Source organism: Chlamydotis macqueenii, chromosome 1 (genome assembly GCF_036417535.1).
Source record: "Chlamydotis macqueenii isolate bChlMac1 chromosome 1, bChlMac1.mat, whole genome shotgun sequence".
NCBI lineage: Eukaryota > Metazoa > Chordata > Aves > Otidiformes > Otididae > Chlamydotis > Chlamydotis macqueenii.
In genome coordinates, this window is record NC_141556.1 from 31,587,250 (window position 1) to 31,600,477 (window position 13,228).

The following is a 13,228-nucleotide window of genomic DNA, read 5'->3' on the forward strand; positions in this document are numbered from 1 at the left end:
TTTTAAGCTAAAAAGATTCATACATCTCTAAAGATCATATTAGGAAAACCGTGTTTGTATTAGAAATTTCCTGTAGTCATTTTCCAGATCTCTGGCATCTCTAGGATTTGGAGCAAGGCTCTGAACTTCAATGGAAAGTGAACCTTGTAGCAATCATGTACAACTTTGCTTTTCCCATGAGTTTGCTTAAAACTGTCCACAGTGTTAGTTCAGCCTCAGTAGAGACCTGTGGTGGGCTGTGTTGTCTGAAAATTTTATCTATACGGAGCATGCGCCATCTTCTCACGGTGCCGTTCTGTACCTAGAAAGCACATTTGCTGTTTTCGCAAAGAAAGCAGTTGCAGCCTGGATTTGCTAAGCAGAAATTTCCCATAGTTTTCCACCTTTGCTCCTAGTCTTGCTTTTACAGACCCCAAAGAGCAATCTTGTACACTTTGAGGAGATAAGGAGAAGGGAAAGCAGCAGGGGTGGGCAGAGCCTGTAACGTTTACAACAGCATCAGCAAATGGAGGATAAAGATTAAAAATACAGCTTGTTGTCAAACCTGATTGACATTTATTCACCTTTAAGGGCCTGACTTTACAAAGTTGAATTATTTTTAACATATTTATTATTTATTAACGTATACATATACCTAAGCGTGAAAGGAAGGACAGAAATATGTGCTGGAAACAGTGTAATTCTCAGCTGTGATCTCCAGCATCAGTTTTAGTTTGTCTGATGCAATAAAGATTCTTTCCAAGTGTGTAAAACACTTGGAGCTGGTTAGGTTACAGGATAAGAAACACTTCATGTTTGGATAGTTATTTTGCATCTGGACCTGTTTGATGAGAATTTGTTGGCTTCTGTGAAATAAGTTGGTCTCATTTGCATTCCTAAAGGGCATATAGTCAATTCATTATTATATTCATCAAATAATTGATGATGTCAGCAGAGAAGGTAGTTTTACAGGAACGTAGTTTAAATTGCTTTTGTTCTCCAAGGGCAGGAATGAAGCAGGAGTCAGTGAAGGAAGGTCAGCACTTCTATTCTCTGTACTGCTCTAGTTTTGTTGATGCATATAGAATTTGATTTTGCAGGGCTCACTATTTAGCCTTTCCATTTTGAGTGCAGAAGGTGTGATGTAAATTCATCTTCAGTTTGCCAACTAATTAAAAAATTATTCATTTGAAATGAATCTGTTTTTTAGAGGAAGGAAACAAAGGTTATGGACCCGTTTTTGAGGAGCAACCTATGGATACTATCTACCCAGAAGAATCTTCAGATGGACAAGTTTCAATGAACTGCAGGGCTCGAGCGATTCCTTTTCCTACCTACAGGTAACTGTCTTGTTTTGGTTTTCAGTTCTTATGTATTTTACTCAGTGAGTGTTTCAGGATGTGGTATTAAATGATTGACTTTCTTAACATGTTGATACAAAGTGTTCAAGGCAGGAAAAAATGGGAAGATTTGAAATTTTTGAGTAAAAATTAAGCTTGATTCAATTTGCCAAAACATCTAGAGTGTTGAAAGTAGTACATTCCTCTTGCGTTAGATGTTTTCAGCTTTTGAAAGGCATACTGATCCAGATACAAAACAAAATGAAGAAACTGACCTTTAAAAAATAATGAAGATACTGTCTTTCTAGCTTAGGCTAAGCATACAGAGAAACGTACAGAACAGAATGTATATAACAGAATTTACGTACCATGTATATAGCAGAAGTGTACATAGTAGAAAACTACTGTGATCATACTAAGGGACAGATGCAATTTCTTGCCAGCAAAAGCAATCCATTTCATTAAATTATGCTGTGATCTTCCCCTGATACTCACGTGTGTTCCTAAGCTCTGGCTTCTAAGACAGAAAAAGCAGTTGAATCTGCTAGCCATTCTTTTAAATCTGTTACAATATTGTGGTCAACTATGGTATTCTTCCATCAAAACAGCTTAACTAGTCTTCATTGCCTTTTTAAAACATGCTTACAGGTTGTCTACGTATGCAGAACTACCTGTGATTGAAGGATTTGGGGGGAAACTAGAATAACTCTTTTGAATATGATCCGTGACTCTAATATCTTTTTCTGCATGGCATTTTGTTGCTGCACTCCCCATGCTTGGAAAGGACTGGAAGTGTGGAGAGATCAGATACACTTAGATACGGTACTCTTGTGATATACTTAGCCATTGCTTTCAGTCTGTACAGAGACTCCTTTACCCTGCCTGCCAGACTAAGTAATCATACCATCTATAGAGTGATTACAGGCTCTACATAAATGTTAGCGTTCCTTTTCATCTGTCATGGGCTTTGCAAAATCTGAACTAGTAAAGTCACTCTGGAAGATTTGCCTCACACCTCCAGAGTTCTTCAGACAGGTAGTATATTTCACAAGACTGAAGTGATACCTCTAAAATCCAATAAAAGCTAAATGCTATTTACTGCATTTTGAAAATCCTACTATTTCATTATTTATTTTAAATTTTAATTTAATTTTTGTTACTACCACTTCTATAGTTTCTTTCTATGACAATTGCAATTTCAGCTTCCAAATGAGTATTCTGTATATTTCAGTACAATGGTTCATTAAGGAAGGAACACATAGGGTATGCACTCTAATTTTAAAACACGAGTGCTTATCTTTACCTTGTGACAAAAAAATATTTACACTGCAAGAATTTTATAATCATTAAATGTATTTAAGATGCATTTTTCCCATTTGTGCTCAGGGAATGTGCAAGTTTTTTCAAATAAGGTTATGCGCTCCCCCTTGTGGACACAGTAGTAGGTACAAATATAGATGGAAGTCATAAGTACTGGTTCCCACTCCTTGTGTTGTAACTTTGTTGAAAGCAGTAGAAGTCAGTAAGGGCCAGACCTTGTCCACCGAGTTCCTCTCATTGTCCCTGAAGTGAAAGTTACAACAACTCAGTGAACTGCCTGCGAGGTTTTACAGCAATTAAGGTGGGAGTGTCCAGCAATTTTTAAAATCTAGTAAGTAGGTCTTAAATCAAGCTACTGTTTTTGCAGACTTCACTGGCACATTAAGCTGTATGAAAGATTTTCATCTCCTACAGCAAGTTTTCAAAAAGTTTTTTTAAAATTTAACTAGTCCATATTTAAAGGTGCAGGGGGAGTATTTTCTTAGCAAATTTGACCTTAGATAGTTATTTGAGGATATGTTTATAACCCCAGTGCTTGATCACTAGCTAGTTCACTCACAGCTGGCTCAAGTATCCTGTGCTATATGGCCAGCAATCAGTTTTTAACCTACGTCACATCTTCACAAGGTTGAAGCAGACTGAGGCTGTTATATTTAAAAGACCTATGAAGTTCACCTAATCTGTGGCTCTTGCCGAAGAAAAACTTTAAACATATATAGAAGTATATTAATAACTGCCTGTGTACAGTTTATTGCAACGTTTGAGTTATTTTTCAAATCATATTTCTTACTAAGTTTGTTTTTGTGGGCCAAATCTTACGTCTGGCTTTTCTTTTTTAATAGGTGGAAACTCAACAACTGGGATATTGATTTAACAAAGGATCGCTACAGTATGGTGGGAGGCAGACTTGTTATCAATAATCCAGAGAAATCAAGGGATGCTGGAAAATATGTCTGTGTAGTGTCGAATATCTTTGGAACTGTCAGAAGCAGTGAAGCCACTCTGAGTTTTGGATGTAAGCTGATATTTATGTCAAAACATAGAAACATTACAGTTAGCTTGAAATGCCCAGAGTTTTACACTGCAGTGTCTTCTGCTAACATGTGCTATAGCTCTATTACTCTGTAAAAACAGTATCTTAAGTGCCTTAGTCTGCAGAGATCAACACAAAATAAGTTTTTATATTCTTTAGCATTCAGCTAACATGACAACCTTCGCAGTGAGCTATTGTTAAATTATTAATTGAAGAGACTCATGGAGCCAGATCTTGAGATAATAATGTCTAGACTCTTTTAAAATCATCATAGCACCTGAGGGGAAGTAGGCACAGAAGAAAGATGCTACTGGGGGCGTATGAAGATGAGGCACTGCTGCTGTGCAAATACAACTGGGATGCCTGCAGGAGAAAGGCAGGGCACTGGCTAGTAAAGCGTGCTCCCTGACTCCTACGCTACAATAAAGACCCTGCTGGGGGACATTTCTGTCAGCTTTAGACATTCATGAACTACTCTTATGAATGCATGTATATGCACAGACCTGCACTGTGGACAGATATTGGCATTGTAAAAAACTGGTGTACTACGTGAAGATTAACGTAGAATTTTACTGAGTGAAGATGCAGTTTGGGATTTTCATTTTATTTTGTGTTATGATGCATACATCAGAGGACAAAAAAGGAATCCCCCAGAAAAGGAATCCACAAAAAAAGGAATCCATTCTTAGCTGATTATCATTCACAAAGTCCTGTGTGCCCTTTAATCATGACATTAAGTACTTAGTGCCCCTCTTGTCTTTCAGAAGCCTCTGTGAGCAAAATTCACTCCTTACTGTATAAGATCAGAGATGAAGATGTAAGATCAGATGTTTTCTGCTCCTGATTTTAATACTGTGGGACCACATATCTCAAGAAATCTTAAAAGGCTGAAAGAGCTGAAGGATTGCGTGAAAGTTGATCTAGTCTGAGTCTGTATTTTACCCAGAGTATTTTCTAGAATGAATAGAAGGCCATATTATTTCCTTCTAATACAGATGACATCAACATTCAGTTTACAGGATATCTATTTATACCTAAAGCAAGCATCAGTGGTGCCAGTCCTGAACAACCAGTAGGATAAAAGCTATGACGATAGCTGCAGCTACTTAAAAGTAAAGCACTACACATAATAGATTATGAAAGTAGAATGAAAACAGTCTGAAGCATGTTTTCTGCCTACCAGCTCATAGATTGCATGAGCTGAACATTGATAGTTAGTGTACTGGACAATTACACTGAAGAGAATTCTAATATGTAATATTTAACTAATTAAATGAAAGTAGGATAAAGAGGTAAGGAATAGAAGTGAAAGATAGCTGGAAACTGATAAATACTTGTTAAAAAAACTGTACTATCATTCTTTGTACAGTCGTGTTTGCTCCCCTCTCCTTTTTATGATCACCTAGAAAAAAAACATTTCCTTCCACAATCACTGTTTCTAAAAAACTGAATATTGAATTGCTAAAATTAATATAGAAAATGTCTGAACTTTTGCTTGATATAAATAACTGATTGAAAATAAACTGATTGAAAAATGTCAACAACCATTTAGAAGAGTTCAAAAAAATCTTCACCAGCTATACATCAGTGAGACCTTTTATTTTTGTCTTACTTTCAAATTTGCTGAAATTATGGAACAAAAGCTACGTTCTCTCATCAACTTCACGCCAATTAAACCATCTGAGAGCACTGTCTGTAGTAGAATTAGATCTTTTTAGATCCAGTGCTTTAAAACCTATTAAAATCTATTTTAGCTGTTGCACACATACTCCTGAGAGAAGGAATTTTATCCTGCAGGAACATTTAGTGGCTTTTTTTGTGTGTGTTGAGCAAAATCAGAAGCTGATAGATTGTTCTATGTGATGGGAAACAGTGTAAGAATAGTAAAACACAGCAATTCCGTAGCAGAGAGGCTGCAAGAATGACAAGGAAATTTCCATATTCGCTAAATACTAGCTGCACATTTACAGAAGTGCAGTGATAATGCTAATTCATTCTAAATGAATGTATTCCAATTAAGAGTTCATGGAATCATGCTTATTGTAATTATTGAGTAATAACCAAGTAGTGCTTATGCAAAGAGGACGTCAAGACCCATTAGCGTACAGAGGATTTCATAAGCGGGAAGAAGGTATACGATTACATCTCAGTAACTCTATGACTTCCCTACACTTGACATAGACCATTCTGTTTCAGTACTAACATAATGTTCTACATATACAAATTTCCTCTCCTATCCCATGTCTTTAAGTTTGTGGTGACTGTCCTAGAGTTTCAAAAGCTTATTTGAGAACATTGTAAACAAAATGTCTAAAGTTAAAATGTCAACTGGAAATAGCTAAAATAACTTAAAAGCAATGATAGATTTTCTTTTCACCAAACCCTGCACTGCCCATATGCAAAACAGTATCAAATTAAAACCAAATTTATTCTAATGATTGTAATTTTTTTTTAAATTTCTGTAACAGATTTAAAAGACTAATTGGTTCCAGTGAAGGCAGAAATTATAGTAGTAGCAAGTTTAAACAATGATCACAAAGTCTGAAACAAGCTAAACAGATGTTTTCAGCAGAGATCAGTCAATATTTTGAAGATAGAAAGTAGTTATGTAGTTAGGTCCATGCTGACAAATGAAATGGGAATATGTTCAAACTACTGCAGATATCGTATGAATAGAGATACTCCAATCTGTGTGAAGAGCTTCCTTGGCTTCGATTACAAAACCTGTCTGGCCATATAGCTAATTCTTACTAAGTCAGGCTGGTATACTTGATTTCTTTTTTATCAGAGAATAATGTTCCAAATTATTTGGGAGCTAGTTGTGGAGAACTGAATACATTAATTGCACTAAGGCACAGGGTAAAATTATGTAAAATAATAATCAGAAGTCCTTAAAATTGCCCATTACAATGTCTGCCATTTAGGCATTGATCCAATCAAGATCCAGTCGGTCGCTGGAAAGATCTATATTATCTTCTGGTCTGTTTGAGCAGAATAAACATTAATATTTCAGAAGTTGGGAGAGATGTCTTTCTCTGGACACTCACATAAATCTCCAAGAGTTTTTTTCATGCATTTTACAAAGCGTAATGACATTTTCTTCCTAGATTCTTGGAGTCATTCAGGTCTTATATTTGTGACTGGCCTTGGAGGAATCCTTTACTTGCAGCGTATCTAGTAAATGTAGCAGTTATTGCAAAGTAAAGGAATTAATTATTTTTAGATAATGCAAAGCGCCTACTGGATCTAACTATACATGCCAATTTACAATGGTTAATAGTATCTGTTTAATAATATTCTACTTAATCTCTTTTTGTATGTAGCTCTGTCCTGGTATTTTCTTTATCTTTTCTGGCTGGTTGCTCTTGAACTTAAGTTTTAATTAGATCTCAGAGCCAACCTTGGGAATTTAGTAGAATTGGATAGCTGCCTGCCATTGAAGGGAGCTGAAGTAATCCAGATGAAGTTAGCTTAGGTGGTTTCTGTGGTAGAATATTGTATTCAGAGGCTGTGCACTTGGGTATTACTGATGCACTGTTTACACCACAGTAGCATTTAGAGCAGGACTCCACTCAGGATGTCTACAGTCTCACTGTGCTTGGTGACATGGCAGAGCTTGACAAGAGGCATTCCTTGCCTCTGGTTTAATTTCAGACTGGATCACCAAATGAGAGTGAAAAGAAACAGCAAAGTGCAATTATTGACCTAGTTGAACGTTACTCGTGCAACTCTTGTCTTAGCACTGCAGATACCATTATTGTTCTCCTACAGTCTGTGGGATGATACGTAGCTCCATGAAGGGCCTCATCCTTTTACAACAGTCCCTTTACTCTGCTGCATGGAAGTTACTTTAAAGAGGGTCAGCTAAGGTTTCTCCTAGGATATGAGTCACTTCTGTCCCAAACCTCTGGCACAGAAGATGTGTCTGAGCTAACTGCTTAGCAGTCTATGGCTGCTGAAGTTCTCAAGGAGGGCAGCCAGATCATTTTAGAGAAGCGACTTTAGGTTACAGTAAAGAATTAATCTTGCATTTTGGAGAAGCCAACTGAAAGATAATCTGAAATCCTTTTCCTTTATGTTTCTGGGGTTCCTTCTTCAAATGTAGCTCACCTGCCTACTCTTCTGGATACAATCTGCACCACTTTTTCTGGCATTTGCGGTTATGATCACTAAAATATTGTAAAAAATTCATTGATAATTACAAAGTTAAAATGAGAAAAATTGGCATTATGGGTCCACAGGTATCTATCTGCATATATTGTTGTATTTCTATATTAGTCTTTACATGGCTGAAAATAATGATTTCCAGAAATACATTGTAGTGAAAATCTCACCAGTTTTCTCCTCTCCTTTTTCTAACCTAGATCTGGATCCCTTTCCGCCTGAGGAACGTTATGAAGTTAAAGTGCGAGAAGGTGTTGGAGCAGTCCTCCTGTGTGAGCCCCCTTACCACTACCCAGGTAATTCAGTTTAAAGTGCTTCATTTGCAGCTGCTTGAGAGTAGAAAACATTTTAAAAGAAAAAGGAAAAAAAAAGTTTCCTGTAAGTTTTAAACAGTAACTTTTATGCAGTTTGAGATTCACTGTGTAGGTTAGGTTTCCATTTTCAATATAAGCTTGTAGTTGAACATATGTAAAGGATATTGTTGTATTTGCAAACAATTTTTGATGTTACAAATAACGTGACTAAAACTAATCTGGATAACAGAGAGGAGGCTTGGCCTACCATTCAAAATACCTGAGTATGTGTCACTGTGTCATCCCAGACTTTCTGCTGGCCTTGAACAACTTCATTACACCTAATGAAGTCACCACTACAGAAATGATCATGGTGAAGTGATTTACACTCTGGAAGTGCCTTTCTCTCAGCTTTAGTTACTGAAGAGTTCTGCAGAGGTTATGCTGATAAGCTCGAGCATATGCAGTTCCATCGTGAGGGGTGAATTTTACTGTTAGCATCTCTTTTACCTTGTAAAATGGGATAACATTTTAGTTTCCGAACTCTGTGTCTAAATATTGCAAGGAACTGAAGTACTGAGACATATTCCTGGTTAAAATTTCTAGTTGCAATATTGGCAAGGGCTTCCCAACTTCTCACTTGGGTCAGGGCAAGTCCTCTGCTGCCCATCTCCTCCCTCAACACTCTGGTTCCTGTGGGAAGACTGTGCCCAAGGGGAGCCATACACACGGTTGCTGGGTCCACAGAATCTGCACTCATGGCAGCAGTACTCCAGTGTTCACTGTAGACAGATAATTAGCTTGCTGCTGAGACTTGTATATTCTCTCTCATATAGCTGCCTTTCCCAAAGAAAAGATCTGTAAGCTAGAAATCAGATCAGAGTAATTTATATGTAGAACAGTATTCCGTGGCTTAAGTAGCTGGTATTGTTTTTTTGATGTTGACTAGAAAATATTTTCCTCTAGATGATCTCAGTTATCGCTGGCTTCTAAATGAGTTCCCGGTATTCATTGCTTTGGACAAACGACGATTTGTGTCACAGACGAATGGCAATCTCTACATCGCAAATGTAGAAGCATCAGATAAGGGCAATTATTCATGTTTTGTGTCCAGCCCTTCAATAGCAAAGAGTGTATTCAGTAAATTTATTCCACTTATTCCACAGTCCGATCGTAAGTATTTCTTGGAAATACTATTTACACGCAGTTTTCTAACTATATTTTAATTTTGCTTGTTCATAACTACTTTCAACTCTGTGAGGAGAATTATATGGCAAGTTATAATGTCTACTTAGTTTTCCACATACAGGAGTCCAAGTCGTTCCCATCCCCAATGAAAACTCCATAAAGGAAATCTCCCCAGATTCATTAACAAATTTCCTTTCATATCATTGAGAACAGAATTCTGACCCCCAGAGTCCCCGTCTCTTTTATGTGATAAGCCCCTGTACTCATCCCAAAATCTTTAATATCTTTTCTGGTCTTGGCATTAGTTCTAAGGGGTGTAACTGTAAAGCAGAAACTTTATGTAAAAGTTGATGAAAAGCTTCAGGAATTATTTTTTTTTTCCCAGGAAATCCCCCATGAAAATGGAAAATCTTTTTCCTCTGTTGAAATTTCCTGTCCAGTGGTGGCCTAAGGGCGTTGTGCCTCATGGCCAGTGCCCTAAGACACCTATGTTGCTTTATGTCACTAGATTATTCTCTACCATTTCTTCATGAAAACTACGTTTTCCAAATGGTAACCAAGTTCCCTTTTCCCACTTCAGAATGCCAGTCACTAGAGTCTCATAAACTGATCATCAGGATTTCAGTGCCCCTTTTATCTGTTAAATTTCCCGTATTATAGTGAAGAACTGTGATTGAATTTGGGTAATTGCAAGTCAGTGATCTTTGTCCAAATTTTCCATGGCCAATATGCACACTGAGATCTCCATCTAGAATAACTGCAAGAGGAGTCCTACAGGGATCATCAGTAGGTAACTTTGATTACATTTGCATCCCTGTGCCCTCATTAAGCTGACTCTAGCTCCTTCATATGCTTACAAAGATAATATTGAGCTTAAATCCACAATATTTCAAAATATTCTATCCAGTAAATGACTCTGTGGAAAACAGAGACTCAGGCTTTTGTCTACCCACATGCACAGTACATCATCACACTTTAAATGCAAGTAAATTAGTTTATGTTAAAGCATTGTGCTGTTAAAAATGTTACGCATTACCATCCAGGGAAAGATAACTAGTTGCCGAGTGAAACAATTCTGCCTTACTATTAAAATTTCAGTGCTAAATCAGACTTCATGGATGGCTAGGCTATTTAGTGACTGTAAAGAATTTTGTCTGGGTTTTTAATAACAGTTTGCTTGAACTATGTAAGTTTTAATAGCTGTATTCATTATAACTGTATTCATTTCTGCCATGCCTTTTCTGAGAATCTCTTTTTTCATGTTAGGTGCAAAAGTATATCCAGCTGATATCAAGGTGAAGTTCAAGGACACGTATGCTCTCCTGGGGCAAAATGTGACGCTGGAGTGCTTTGCTCTTGGGAAGTAAGTGTGTTTTAAAGTTATTGTAGACCACTGTTTGCTTTCGTATTCCAGGGAATGAAAATATATGTTTCATCATCAAACACTTTTTTGTAGTCTGCAGTTTAACAGCCAGTTCTTGAACATGCTGATTTGTACTTTACTGTACCTTTTCAAGTCCGGTTCCTGAACTCAGATGGAGTAAATACCTTGAACCCATGCCAGCCACTGCTGAGATAAGCATGTCTGGTGCAGTTCTTAAGATCTTCAATATTCAGTATGAAGATGAAGGACTTTATGAGTGTGAAGCTGAAAACTATAAAGGAAAAGACAAACATCAAGCAAGAATTTATGTACAAGGTAGGTAGAACAATTTTATTCTTCATGACCTATGTTGCTTTTACTTAAGTTGGAAGTGTCTCTGTTCTCACACTTGATGTCAATGCTGACTCATTGCATCATCCTAACACACTGCTGTTCAAGTTAATAGAGCAAAATGAAAACTCATGCCCTGAATGCCAGGCATAACATCTGTGTATTAATTGAACAGCTACTCAATTTGTTCGGTTATGATAGCTGTATATACACCTTGACAGCAATGTCTGTTAGTATCAATATAAATATGCATAATGGAAATAAAATACACTTAGAGTACTTGAAGTGAAAAAACAGCCAGAAAGAAAAAGAGACCATTAGATTTGTTATGCTTTCTTGTTTCATCATTCTGTTTGTCTTCTAACTGTCTTAATTCTCCTATTAGCTAATAGTAAATTCTTTATTCCTTCAGCCTCTGTCCCTTCCTTTCATGTGTTTGGTTAAATGAGGGAACCAAAAAACTGTATCTTACTGCTCATAGTGGAATCATCCCAAGTAACCCGACTCCTTGACTGAAACCTACAGAACGAAACTGTGACATGAAAAGATCATTTCAGAAGCTTTCTGGCTCTTTTTATTGACTGTACAGAACATTTCCTGAGTTAAGATCCTTAGTTAAGTGCTCAAACCTCAGTAGGTTAAATTCAAAATTGGTGTGGGAAGGTTATTACTGGTTGTTGTAGGTAAAGCTAATAAATAGATTGGTTTGCTTCCTAAAAGCTGGGACATTTTCAGTATTAATTTCTTAAATACCTTCTCTGGACCAAGAAAATATTTTTGTTGGAGACTCTTTCAGTACATAGATGATTTTGCACAATTTCATGTAATTTAACTATCATTTTTATGACATTAGTGAATAATTTTCACAGGTCAGTGTAAGCAGTAACATCTTATATCTTTGTGCATTCATGAAGCTTTATTTCAATTTCATATTTTCTTCTCATAAAAACTTGTTTGAAGTTATTTGGAGTCTATGTGGTAAGACAAATATGTCTTCACTTCATTCTTTCTTGTGCTGGTGTGTTGCTGAGTTATCATCATTACTTTGTGTGGCCTCTGAAGTATCATGGAAAAAAACAGTGGAATTAATAGATTGCAATGCTTACTAAATACATACCTGCTGTATTTACAAGGCATCATATTTTTTATTCTTCAGCCTCTCCTGAGTGGGTAGAACATATCAATGACACAGAGAAGGATATAGGTAGTGACCTATATTGGCCTTGTGTAGCTACAGGCAAGCCTATTCCAACAATTAGGTGGTTGAAGAATGGTGCCTCGGTAAGTATGTTGCCATAATTAATGCAGGATTGATTGCTTAGCTGATGGAAATGATTTTTGAAGCATGCATTATTAGAAGGTTAAAAGAAAATTAATTACAATGATGCAAATATTTGCTGATTCTACTTTCATTTTCAAAAATTTTATCTCAGTTGTCTTTTCAGTTTTGAAATGTATGTCTTCAAGCTACTTAGTATTCAGGTCTGAGTTATGAATTTGTGTTTTTACCACATGTTTAGGAGGTGGCTATCCTTTTTCTCTGGGCCTTTATAAGTAAATGCTACATTCTTCTCCCTGGATAAAAGATGTCTATCAGCTTCTCTCTAAAAATAATCCTTTTTACTACATTAAACATGAGTGTATCTAAAAATGTAAGAAAAAAATGGAGTCAGTAGAGACAAGAGAAGAAAGAATGATTTTAAAGTGATCAGTGGTGTTTCTATATCATGTACTTTTTAACATTTTTTTCTAGCCACAGAATATTGCAAAATTCCATTATTTTAGGTGATATGAAGTTTGAGTACCATTTGATAATTTAAGTTTATTGCATTGGATTTTTTTTTTAAACAAAGTCGATTTTCTATCCAACATATCTAATATCCATTGTTTATACTGTATGATGAGCCATTAAAGAACAAAGAGAATAGAAGAGGGCGTAATGTAAAGCTGCATCTGTTAAGCTGTGGTGACACTGATCTTGGCAAGGAAACAAAAAAAAGACAATGAGGCAGCGTTGTTTCGGCTGTGTATCTTAAGAAGAATGTGGGAGGTTGGAGGCAGAACAGGGCTATCACCATCTGCCATATGGAGATGGCTTAAACCAGAAAAAAACGCTGTCTTCCAGATTATGCAGTTATTACAAACAAGTGGTTTCAGCAAGTGAATTGCTTGCCAGTCCCCACTGGACTTTACTTTC

General features: G+C 36.6%; 1 protein-coding gene across 1 annotated transcript in view; it reads left to right on the top strand.

The window, feature by feature from the left end:
• Positions 1-13,228, top strand: part of CNTN1 (contactin 1) — a 252,855-nt gene that overhangs the window by 167,691 nt on the left and 71,936 nt on the right. The window contains exons 5-11 of the mRNA XM_086748148.1: positions 1,190-1,319; positions 3,482-3,654; positions 8,037-8,132; positions 9,096-9,302; positions 10,584-10,680; positions 10,835-11,016; positions 12,188-12,312. Of these exons, the coding sequence (XP_086604274.1) occupies positions 1,190-1,319; positions 3,482-3,654; positions 8,037-8,132; positions 9,096-9,302; positions 10,584-10,680; positions 10,835-11,016; positions 12,188-12,312 (1,010 nt within the window). The remainder of the gene's footprint in view (positions 1-1,189; positions 1,320-3,481; positions 3,655-8,036; positions 8,133-9,095; positions 9,303-10,583; positions 10,681-10,834; positions 11,017-12,187; positions 12,313-13,228) is intronic.